The sequence below is a fragment of the Notamacropus eugenii genome, chromosome 6 (assembly GCF_028372415.1).
Source record: "Notamacropus eugenii isolate mMacEug1 chromosome 6, mMacEug1.pri_v2, whole genome shotgun sequence".
NCBI lineage: Eukaryota > Metazoa > Chordata > Mammalia > Diprotodontia > Macropodidae > Notamacropus > Notamacropus eugenii.
In genome coordinates, this window is record NC_092877.1 from 142,636,826 (window position 1) to 142,648,404 (window position 11,579).

General features: G+C 38.1%; 1 protein-coding gene across 2 annotated transcripts in view; it reads left to right on the plus strand.

The window, feature by feature from the left end:
• Nucleotides 1-11,579, plus strand: part of C6H4orf51 (chromosome 6 C4orf51 homolog) — a 66,692-nt gene that overhangs the window by 24,429 nt on the left and 30,684 nt on the right. For both annotated transcript variants that reach the window (XM_072621177.1, XM_072621176.1), the window contains exons 3-5: nucleotides 1,901-1,959; nucleotides 9,763-9,817; nucleotides 10,734-10,807. In XM_072621177.1, coding sequence (XP_072477278.1) covers nucleotides 1,901-1,959; nucleotides 9,763-9,817; nucleotides 10,734-10,807 — 188 coding nt within the window. The remainder of the gene's footprint in view (nucleotides 1-1,900; nucleotides 1,960-9,762; nucleotides 9,818-10,733; nucleotides 10,808-11,579) is intronic.

An 11,579-nucleotide genomic window follows, 5' to 3' on the forward strand; every position in this document is an offset into this window, starting at 1 on the left:
ATAGATACTGAAATAGGAAAGTCAAAAAGAAGAGTAAGGAATTTTAGGGGGAAAATGAGATCGGTTGAGGAGGGTGCCCAGGGAACATCCAGGTAAAGATGTTCCATAGGCGGTTGGAGCTTTGGATCTGGAGCTCAGGGGAGGGGTCACTGCTTCAGTACTGATGCTGCTTTGCCATGTTGTGCTACTGCAAAGTGACAAGCTAATTAAAGCACCTGCCAGTGCCTTGGGACTCAAAAATCTTCTAACCCTTGAAAGGCTGGAAATTCGCAGTCATTGGGGAAGGGGAGTGTTAAGGCACATTGGCCAGATTGAAGCTGGAGCCTGTCCTTATCTGAATCATGTGGTCATGTGTTTTTTCCATTGAGTCATTCAGATAATTGTCTCAAGCCTTCTTCGCTTTGGCTGAAGACGCCTAGGAAAAAAATCTTTTTGCCCTTACTGAATAAATATAATAAATCAAGAAAAAGTCAGAGAGTTATAATAAAATGATAGATGCTGTTTAATTTATATTCATTATTTATTCTCTGAAGACTGATTACGTACCTACTATGTGGGCAGTACTCCGCTAGGTTGGGGAAGAATCAATATTTATATAAGACACAGTCCTTTCTCTCATGGGTTTTACAGTGGAGACAGAGAAAAAAAGCACAAGTACATGTTATTATAATACACCACCGTAGTGAATAGTCTCCAGCCCATTTCCCTGACCCTTCTTATAGAAGGTTATTCAGTGTTTGTCCTCACTTGCCCTCAGTCCTTCTAACCATCTGACTACCATCTTTAAAGTTGTGTGAGCGTTCCAAATCCATTCATTCAGGAAGGCAGGATGGTCTAGTCACTAGACTTCAAGGTCCTTGGGTGCAGCTTTTTGAGTGAGTCCAAATTTTGTAGAACAAATCCTTTTATTAAGGGGATTTGTACTGGGAAGTTTAGATTTAGTCAAAGGGCCACATTTGAGGACCTAAAAGGCCACATGTGGCCTTGAGGCTTCAGGGTCCTCCCTTCAACCCCCCCCAACCTTGGCCCTGCTCTAGTGGATAACATGGGACAGGTGGAGTCAGGAAAACCTTTGCTCAGATCCTGCCTATGACGCTTCCTAGCTAAACCACTATGGGCAAATCTCTTCCCCTCTCTAAGCTTTAGTTTCCTCACCTGTAAAATGAAGATGTTGAACCAGATTGCCTCTAAGGTTCCTTCCAACTCCAAGTCTATGCTGCTTTTTCCTTGAAGCTCTAGATATAGACAGTTCCAAATATAGAATCTTGTGATTCTAAGAATACCATAGAAGTACAAAACCTTAGTATATCATTCATATTGCAAGTTGTATAATAATGTTACAATGAAACAGTGGAAACTTAATGTCACAAAATCATGATGAATAGTCATGGCCCCAAAGAAAGAGTCTCCTCTTCCTCTTTGTAGGGGTCATGTTTGCTTACAGAACATCGCATACAATGACATGGTTTTTGATACATTGGTTAGTTTTTCTTAGCTTTTTTTTACTCCCCTTATTTATTTTTATGAATAATGGCTCTTTGGGAGGGAGAAGGAGGAAAGATATATTGAAAAAAGTGACAAAAACAAAGTACAACAAAATTTGATTTTAAAAAATTGTGTAACATGGAGTCATCTATTAGGATTTTTCTCCTCTTGGCTTACTGAGGCTCGATCCAGAGTTTCAGTCATAGAAACATTGACCTCTTCCAGAGTTTTTTTTTTTTTTTTGCGACATCTCTATCTTACAAAACTACTGGTACTTTCTAATGATTATACCTTAAAACAGGGCAAATGCTATGTAATGCTTGTGGGGAGGAGCTTCCAAGAGCATTTTGAGGAGCTCCAAGGGAACGCTGGGTTTAGTTCCAGCCTTGTTTTTTCTTTTTCATTTGTCTTCTAGTTCCCTGTCCTGAGATTACGACTTTCTTCAAAGATTCATTGAATGTTAAGCGACGAGTGGTAAGTGAAGCACTTTGCTGTTCATCCTTTATGGTACAGAGCACAATAAATATTCTTTATTTTTCTTAAATAATAAAATATTATTTAAGTAAATAATTTAATTGATTCAAGTGTTTGAAAAGATGATTGGAGGTATTTGTTACTTTATAGGGATCGAGATTAGGCAGGTATAGAACCTATGACTTCACTGGTGTGGGGACCTCCCAGGAGAGGAAATTCCTTCTACCAATGTAGTCCAATAACTTCTTTGTAATTTGTAGTCCTGGAGAAGTGCCTAGAGCATTGAGGTTAGGTGACCTGTCCAAGGTCACACAGCCAGCATTTGTCAGAGGCTGAACCCAAAGTTCAGGTCTTCTTGGCTTTGAGGCTGGCTCCCTAGACATTACCCCATGTTGTTTTTCTTATCATTTCATCTAACATTTGATAAGATTTTCTTTATTTGACATGATGAAAACCAAAAACCAAATCCAAACCAACAAACCAACTAAGGAATCAGAAAAACTGTGTTTTCAGTTATTTCCCCACTTTCTTAGTCCTCCTCTCATTCCTATTCATACTTGGGTGTATCATGACCTTTTCCTGCTCCTGTGTGAGTCTTGTCCATGACCTCCAGTGAATCTTCCAAAGGTGGGCCCTATACCTAGCTTTGGTTCTGTCTAAACGATAAGCATTTGTCTAGAATTTTAATAGTTTTGTTCACGCACAGCCCTGGGCTTGTATTCCCAATCTTTCTCCCAGTGTTTTCTGGAGCTAAAACAACAACAATGGATCAGCCAACTGGGAACTTAATCTTGGGTGTTTTAATTCGATTCATTTCATTAAGTATTTTTTAAAGCTCTACTTTGCCAGGAAGAATAATACGTGCCGGGAATATAGAAACAAAGCCGAAAAAAATCACCTTTTTCCTCAAAGACCTATGTGGGGATGGTAGTGGTGGTGGTTTATAGCACGTACACAGATAAACAAATGTAAAATATATACAAATGAATAATAGGGTTTTTGGAGGGAGGAGGTAGCAGGGAACTCTAGTAGATGGAATAGGTCTTGTCCAAAGTAAGTCTCTTAAACAATGCCTGCTGACCAAGGCAGATAATAGTAATGCAGACAAAATATGGCAGAATTAAAAGCAAATGAATGTAAAATATAAGCAAAGTTTTCTATTAACACTATAAACAAGTCAAGGAAGATTACTGTTGTTACTGTTGCTTTGATATGGCTGTGATGAGGGATGCGCCTTTTCATGTTTACACAGGGAAAGGTTTAAGCAAATGATCCCATCTTCCAGGTAATCAGGGAAGGCTTCATAGGGTGGTGGGGTGATTCAGGAGCTAGTGTACTTCAACACTCAAAGGCCTGAAATGATGCTGGTAGGACTTTGGAGGTAGTGTCAGTTGATCAGAAGGGTTGGGGACACTTAGGGAATTTCCAAGAAAGAGGTAAAGGGCCATGAGGGGCAAGAAATAAATGAGACAAGTATAAAGCAGTCTGGAGTATCTAAGTGAAGGCATTTGAAAGAGAACAACCTTTCCTAGTGAAAGAACACTAGACTTGGCATTAGAAAACCCAGGTATGAATTCCAGCTGGAACACTTGCTGATTGTATAACCTTGAGTAAGTCACTTTTCTCTCTAAGCCTCAGTTTACTTTGTAAAATGAGGGGATTGGTCTAGATGGCCTTTAGACCACACTCTAGTTCTCAATCCTAACATAAGCTCGGACCTGGTACATAGAGGAACATTGTAAGGTAAGGCAAACATAGGTGAAGCTATGAAAAAAGGTCCCTTTGGCCTGTTCATGTTTATTCAAACCCTACCTTTAAAGGATGATTAAAACAGATGCTAATAGCAGTTCTAATTAATCAATTTCACCTTCAAATGTGATAAAAATCATTTTAATATTAACAAAGCTACTGCTCTATAAGTTTGTGGAAGAAGAAGAATAAGATGATAAATAGGGCCAACACGTACTCATCAACTGAAACTAATTTACTTAATTTTTTCCTTCGAAGGGAAAACAAATTAAGTGAATAAAGAATTATAGCATGAATTATTTTGTATTAAATTTGATTTTTCTCAATTTACAAATATTTATTTTCTTTCTCCCCCACCTCTCTGGCCTATTGTGTAACAGAAGATGTAGAGAGAAACAGCACAAATTTTAACGTTGGCCATCCAAAAATATGTGTCTCATTCATCGCAGTATAATTTAACACTAATATAATTTAACCCTAATGAGAGATTTGACATGACATTCTGGATACATATGTGTATGTATATATATATATATATATATATATATATATATATATATATATATATATATATATATATATATATATATATATATATATATATATATATATATATACTGGACAAATATAAGGGACACAGAAGAGTCTCAGGCAACGTTTAATTTTTCTAGTTAAAATCAAATCCTAAGCCAACTAATTATTGCTGATTTAGTATCAGCTCAAGAGGAATCATTGAATGGGTCTATACACCAATAATGACTTGGAAATTGAGTGGTGAGTCTGCTAATCAAATTTGGATCTTATTCAAAATTGAGAGGCAAGATTGCAAATATTTTGGAACCAGGATCGAAAGGTAGTAAGAACTTGATAAATTGGCATATTTAGATATTCAAATAGATCTGGGATTTCATCAGTGTTAATGTTCCTGCCAATGTCTGCCCATCCTGTATGATTCTTGTGTGTATATTCCTATAAGTTAGCCATGGAATATTCACCCAATCTTTTAAGGACCTCTACTTTACTTTCTCTTGATATTTTTCTTGACTCAACTCCCTCTCCAGAGTTCACCTCTTTGCCATCCACCTTGCTCCTTGAATTAGTACCTTGTCTCCACACACCCCTGCTTTCTAGTTTATTCTTGATTAGAATGTAAGGGTAGGAACTATCTTGTTGTTTTTTTTTTTGTTTTTTTTTTTGCATCCCTAGTACATAGTAAGCACTTCATAAATGTTTCTCTCTCTCTCTCTCTCTCTCTCTCTCTCTCTCTCTCTCTCTCTCTGTCTCTCTCCCTCTCCCTCTCCCTCTCTTTCCTTCTCTCTTTCTCTCTCTTGTCTCTGTTTCTCTGTCACAACAATACTAGTGGAGCACATAGGCTGGTCATCCCTTTCTCTTGACACATGACCAAACCGACTTATTTTTCCATATATTCATTTTTTTAGTGACATTCTTTTACTCCTATCTTCTTCACAGTCTCCTATTAGTTGTGTATTGCAACCTGGTGATATCCACCATGTGTCTCTCCATTACCTGTTTAGAAGTAATATATTGGCAAACAGAGTTCAGCACAGACTGAAGACAGTTCACTTAGCAATAGAAGATAAAATGCTACAAAGGTGGGAAAACAGACCAAAACCCAGTCCGTGGAGGAAGATCTAAGAGCTTGAATGTAATAACTGTTGACAAATGAAAAATGCAAAATGAAACAGTAGCAATGCTTTCTTTTTGTGTAATGGAAACTTTCATCTGGGAATCTCTAGGATTCACTGTTTCTGCAGCTTGGCCATTCCTATGGAAATGAGAGAGGAGTTCTTCATGGTCATGGCATCTTTTGGGTTTAAGATATTCCAGACCCCACATAAGACACAGCTTCAAACACCTTCTAATTTAGCACTGAGATTTCTTCGTTTCCTTCTTTCGCCTTCGCTGTCTTTCAGTCTTATGTCTCAAGAAGAAATGGCAAAGATTATATATTATATAATTACATGGCACTTTGCTACTTGGAAGGAACTCAAAAAGGCTTCAGGCTCAATATCTTATTTTGCCTTTCAGTGCCCTTCTGAGATAGGTAGGAGGAGGAGATTATTCTCCCAAATATATGTGCACAAAAATGGAAGCCCTTAGAGGTTAAGTGATTTACCCAAGGTCCCAGAACATTTTCGCTTAGACTCAGTTACATTTCTAACAAAAACATTTATATTATTTCTCAGCAAAAGAATTCTTTAGAGACTATGAGAACTTGAACAGAAAGATTTCTTTGAGATCTTCAAGTCCAATCCCCTCATTTGGCAGATAAAAAACAAGAACTGCTCCATGTCTGTGCTCCATCTGACCCAATTAGATGGATGATTTCTTGAGGACAGGAACTATGCCTTCTATTTACAATGATATTTCTTTTAAAAAAAAAACCAACTAATTTTATTTTTTTCCAACAATGAAAATCTGCCATCTTTTCTTTTCTCTCCCCCAAGAAAGAAAAACAAACCCTTATTCTAAAAATGTATAGTAAAGCAAAACCAATTCCTTCACGGGCTATATCCAAAAATTGTCTTAATCTGCACCCTGAATTTATCCACCCCTCTGTCAGGAAGTGGTTACCTCTGCAGTAATATTTTAGTTAGCCACAGTGGAGAATGGCCAGTTCAGGGCAATTGAGTTTTCTGATGAATTGAAACCTTTTTTCCCCACCCTGGATGTTGAACACCTTTTTGTTCTCATTCCCAATTTCCTCCTATTCTACAGGGGCTGGAGGTAATTCAGATCCTCCCACAATCATGGTCCACTGGGGACATCAAATGAACAGAAATGGTCTACGTACTTGATTTTAAGGTGGTGACAGGGCTTTTGTCCTGTTGAGCATGAAAAGAATGACAACAAATCCTATGAACAAAGTTTTGGTCTGTTTGGGCACCGTCTTTTTTTTTTTTTTTACCAGTTTTGATGATCTTTGTCTTGTCTTTAGACTCATTTCTACACCCACCTTCAGATTCTCTTGCTGCCCTGGTGCCATTATCAATTCACAGAATCTCAGCAGTGGAAGAAGCCTCATTTGTGGCTGAATAAGAATCACATGTACAAACCCTGCGTGTGTGTGTGTGTGTGTGTGTGTAAGTGTGTGCATGTGTGTGAGTGTGTGTGTGAGTCTGTGTGCATGCGTGTGTGTGTGTGTGAGATATGCCCCAGTAGAATGTAAGCTCCTCAGGCACAGTTACTGTCTCATTTTTGTGTTCCCCAGAGTCTAGCACAGTACCTGACATATGGTAGGCATTTGATAAATGTTTGCTGAATGGCAATGAATTGAATCCCTAACATCTGGTAAATCTAGCCTTTTGTTTAAACACATATAGTGAGTGGGAATCTACTATCTTGCAGGGCACAACCCACTACATTTCTGAAGAGACAGGGAGGCTAAGTGGTGCAGTATATAGAATACAGAGCCTGAAGTCAGGAAGACTCATATTTCTGAGTTCAGATCTGGCCTCAGACACTTACTAACTGTATGACCCTAGGCAAGTCACTTAACCTGGATTGCCCCAGTTTTCTCATCTGGAAAATGAGCTGGAGAAAGAAATAGCAAACTACTTCAGTGTCTTTGCCAAGAAAACCCCCAATGGGGTCATGAAGAGTTGGACACAACTGAAATGACTGAATGAAAACAACAAAAAACTTGTTTAGAAATCTTTCATGACATCAAGGAAGCATCTGCCTCCTTGTAACTTGCACTGATTCCTTCTGTTTTTAAACCCTCTTCTATAACTGCTCTTCAGATACTGAAAGGCAGCCATAAATCTCTTCTCCAAACCCATCATGTTCAGTTCTTCAAAAAGTGATGCTCCTTGGGAATGAGCTCAAGTCATCCTTCACCACTTTGGTCTCTCTCCATGCACCCCTGGTTTGTCAATATCATCCCTAAATATGATACCCTGAACAGAACACAATATCCCAGATGTGGTCTGACCAGAGCATTCTCATCAATTCAGTGCAATATGGCAGTAGTTTTTGGGGATGATCTTCATATGACTGCCTCATGTTGAGTTCACAGTCCACTAAAAGTGAGATTCTTTTCACCTGAACTGTTGCATAGCCACATCTTCCCCATCTTTGAATTTGTGAAGTTGACTTTCTATATCCAAATATCATGCTTTACATTATCTTTATTAAATCTCATCCTACTAAATTTGACCCATCATCCTAACCTGCTGAGATCTTGTTGGATCCCGACTCTATCACCCTTCCTATTTGATGCCCTCTGAGCTTTGTGATTACCACAAATTTGACAGTCCCACCATTTATGATTTTATTTAAGTAATTGATAAAAATGTTATACATAACAGGGTTAAGGACAGAGGCATTCCTTAGAGACCTACCTCCACATAGATATTGCACCACTAATAACTGATTACTCTTTAGGTTTTATAATTCTATCAATTTTAACTTTGCCTCAATACATGATCACATCTTTCTATTCTGTACTTTGCTGAAATATAAAAAACTATATCTATTGCATTCTGATCTACTACCAGTCTACTAACCCTGTTTAAAAAGGAAATGAAGTAAGTTTGACATTTGGGGATCTATGTTCTCTCTTTGTGATTGTTGCTTCTTTTTCTAAATGTTCACAAAGCATTTCTTTAAGAGTTTGCTGCAGAATTTTGTCAGAAATTGAAATGAAGTCCAGGTCATTGGCCTGGAGTTTGGAAAAACTTCAGTTACTGTATTTTTTTCAAAATCATGGCAACATTATCAGTCCTGGACTATCTCTACCATTCTCCACAGTCCCTCAAAGACCGCTCTCATAGCTATATAATTGCATTAATCTATTTTTTTCTGTACCTAAGGAAGCAGTTTTTCTGGGGCTGGTGACTTGAATGCTTTGAGAGTACCTAGGTACTTCCTTATTATCTCCCAACTTGCCCTGGTTTTCAACAATCTGTTCATTTTCTTTTGTTTTGCCCTTCCTAGTTCATAGATCATTCTCCTTAACAGAGAAAAGAGAAAAAAAATAAGGGTTAACACACTAGTGGGGTCCCTGGAGTTATGGTGCTAGAAAGACAAGCCTTCCTCCAACCCTTTAGGGCTACCTCTAGACCCCCAAGGAAGATGTATGTCCACTCTCTGGGGATCCAGGCAATATAAGTAGATGCTGGGAAACATTTCTAAAAGGCTCAGTCCATTTTCCTGCATTAATTAGTGCAGGGAACATGACTGAATTTTGAGAATTAAGTGCTTACAGGATCATGATTCTTCTTTTATATAGCAGAAGCAAAAGATGTAGAAGAGATTGACTGAATGTCAGACAGTCAACAAGCATTTATTAAGTGCTTACTGTTTGTCAGGCATTATAGTAACCTCTGAGAAAAGAAAGACAAGAACAGTCTCTGCATTCAAAGGTCTCATATTGTAATGGTGGTGGCAAATATAAATAACTAGGTACATTCAAGATGTGTACAGAATAGGTGGAAAGTAATTTCAGAGAGGTTGCTGGGAAAAATTAGAAAAGCCTTCTGCAGAAAGTGGGATTAGAACTGATTTTTTTTTCTTTTAAATTAAATTTTACTTTTTTTCAATGAATGAAAATAGATTTCCTCTTTCTCTCAATTCCCATCTACCCCACCCCATATGGATAAAAAGAAAGATTTGTTGATGGTTGTTGATGATGACACCCTTGACAGAAACAGTAAAGTTTGGAAGAGGGGTGGATTTTGGGGAAAAAATAATTAATTCTGCTTTGGACATGTTAAGTTTGAGAAGTCTATGGGATATCCAGTTCAAATGTTCAGTGGGTAGCTGATGATACAGACTGAAAGCTCAAGGGAGAAACTTAAACTGGATAAAGGAGGTAATAACTGGATAACAGAGGTAATCATTGAACTCCCAGGAGCTAATGAGGTCACCAAGGGAGAATGTGAAGGGAGAGAAAAGAAGAGGACTCAGGACAGAGCAGAGGGTAACCTCTATGAGGGACATTCTTTTTGGCATGAGAAACTGATGGATGCGAAATTAAATTTGATTTTCTATTGGAGTTGGAATTCTGAAAGATTGATCCCTTTTTTCCAGATGCACCAGATTGTGACTCCTGATACTCGCCTACCTGCATATGTGAAAAATTTTGGTAAGCTCAGAACTTAAACTTCGCCATCTGTTTCATTGCCACTTTCTGCTTTCATTTTGAGAATCACCCCAATTGTTATTTTATGCCTTCCAAGGCTGAGTATTCAGAAATTGGTTATCCATTTTAGAGGTAGGCCAGGCCTCTTGCTTTATTTCCTTTTCTTTCCTGTTGCCTGTCTTATGACTCTTTGGTCCCTCTACCCCAAGGGTAGGGAAGTCAGGCTTTATCTTAGGGGGCTAAATTTTGGGACTGCAAAACAGCTAGTTTGGCCAACTAGTCAAGGAAAAAATCCATACCAAACCAAACAAAAATTAGTCCAGCAAGAATAATCAGTGCAGATAGATTCCTCTCAATGGTATAGCCTTCCTGGCTCCCCAACCTTCTCATGCTGCCCTAAATGGACAACTCTTCAGTCTGGTTCCTATTCCCGTTCCAACTCCCTCTAATGGTATGTTATGGGGGGCTGGCCTATTTGTGTAGCTTGTCTAAGGGGTAAAACTTGCTAGTTAGATTGCTGCCTCCAGGAAAGGTGAGTGATCTGAATAAAAGTTTGATTTGGGGGAGGAAGGTGAAACTCTTGACTTGTGGGAAAGACAATTTAAGTAGAGTGGAAAGAATTTTAATCCAACACCAGTTTTATAATCTGGGCTCTGCTATTTACTAGCTATGTGGCTTTGGGCAAATCATTCACTACTCTGAGCCTCAGTTTTCCTCATGTGAAATGGGAATGATAATACACTATGTCCTTGAGAAGGCTGATGTGAGAATAAAATAGATATAATATGCTTAAAGTGCTTCTTAACCTATCAAGTGGAAGCATTTATTGAAACCAAATTTTGGGTCTGGATAGATTTCATTTGCTCACATAATTTCCTGAATATTTTCACAATAAATAATCATCTCATCTCCATTCTAGATATCCGATCAAGAACAGGAACACATGATAGCCTGAAGAGCACGATTTCAAGAAGGAGGGCCTTTTCAAGTCAAGTAGGAATCTTTCCTAGTCATGAGGTGGTGTTTGAGGTAGAGGTAGGGAATGTGGGAATGGAGAAGAGGGGAGAGACATCAAGATAATCTGTGAGCTATTGTCAAGTGAAAATTTGATTTCAGTCATCGAATCAATCAATCAACTATAAACATTTGTTATTCCCTTACTATGTGCCAAGCACTATGGTAAGGATTAGAAATACAAAGTAAAACCAAAACTAGTCCTTGCCCTCAAAAAGCTTACTTTCCAATGAAGTACATTTCCTGATAGTGTCATAGCCCACTTCCCCATAAATCTTTTAAAAATATTTTTATTGCTGTTCTTTTGCTTTTATGTCATCTATATTTATTTTCCAATGTAGATATCCTTCCCATCCCTCCTAGGGGACCCTCATTTGTAACAAACAATGGAAGAGAAGAGAGAAAAATTATACAAGCAAAACTATAACCAACATGTCAAAAGAGTTTGACCTTGTTGGAAGCACTCCATACTCATAGTTCCCCACCTTAGCAAAAAATGGAGGGAATTTTGGTAGTTTTTGATAGTTTTTCTTTGCGGGAAACTCTTAAGCCTTCTGATTTTCTGGAAATGAGGAATAAAACATTATAAGTTTGTGGTTATTAAACTGTCTAATGTCCTGCCAAAATTACCTCCATTCAGTGACTTCTTTTGAGAGTTGTCTTGCAGTCAGGGTCACCTCAGGGTAAAGTTGTATTTTCAAGGTGTCACCTATCCAATCTGAGAAATTAGTAAGTGGTAATGTCTTATAAG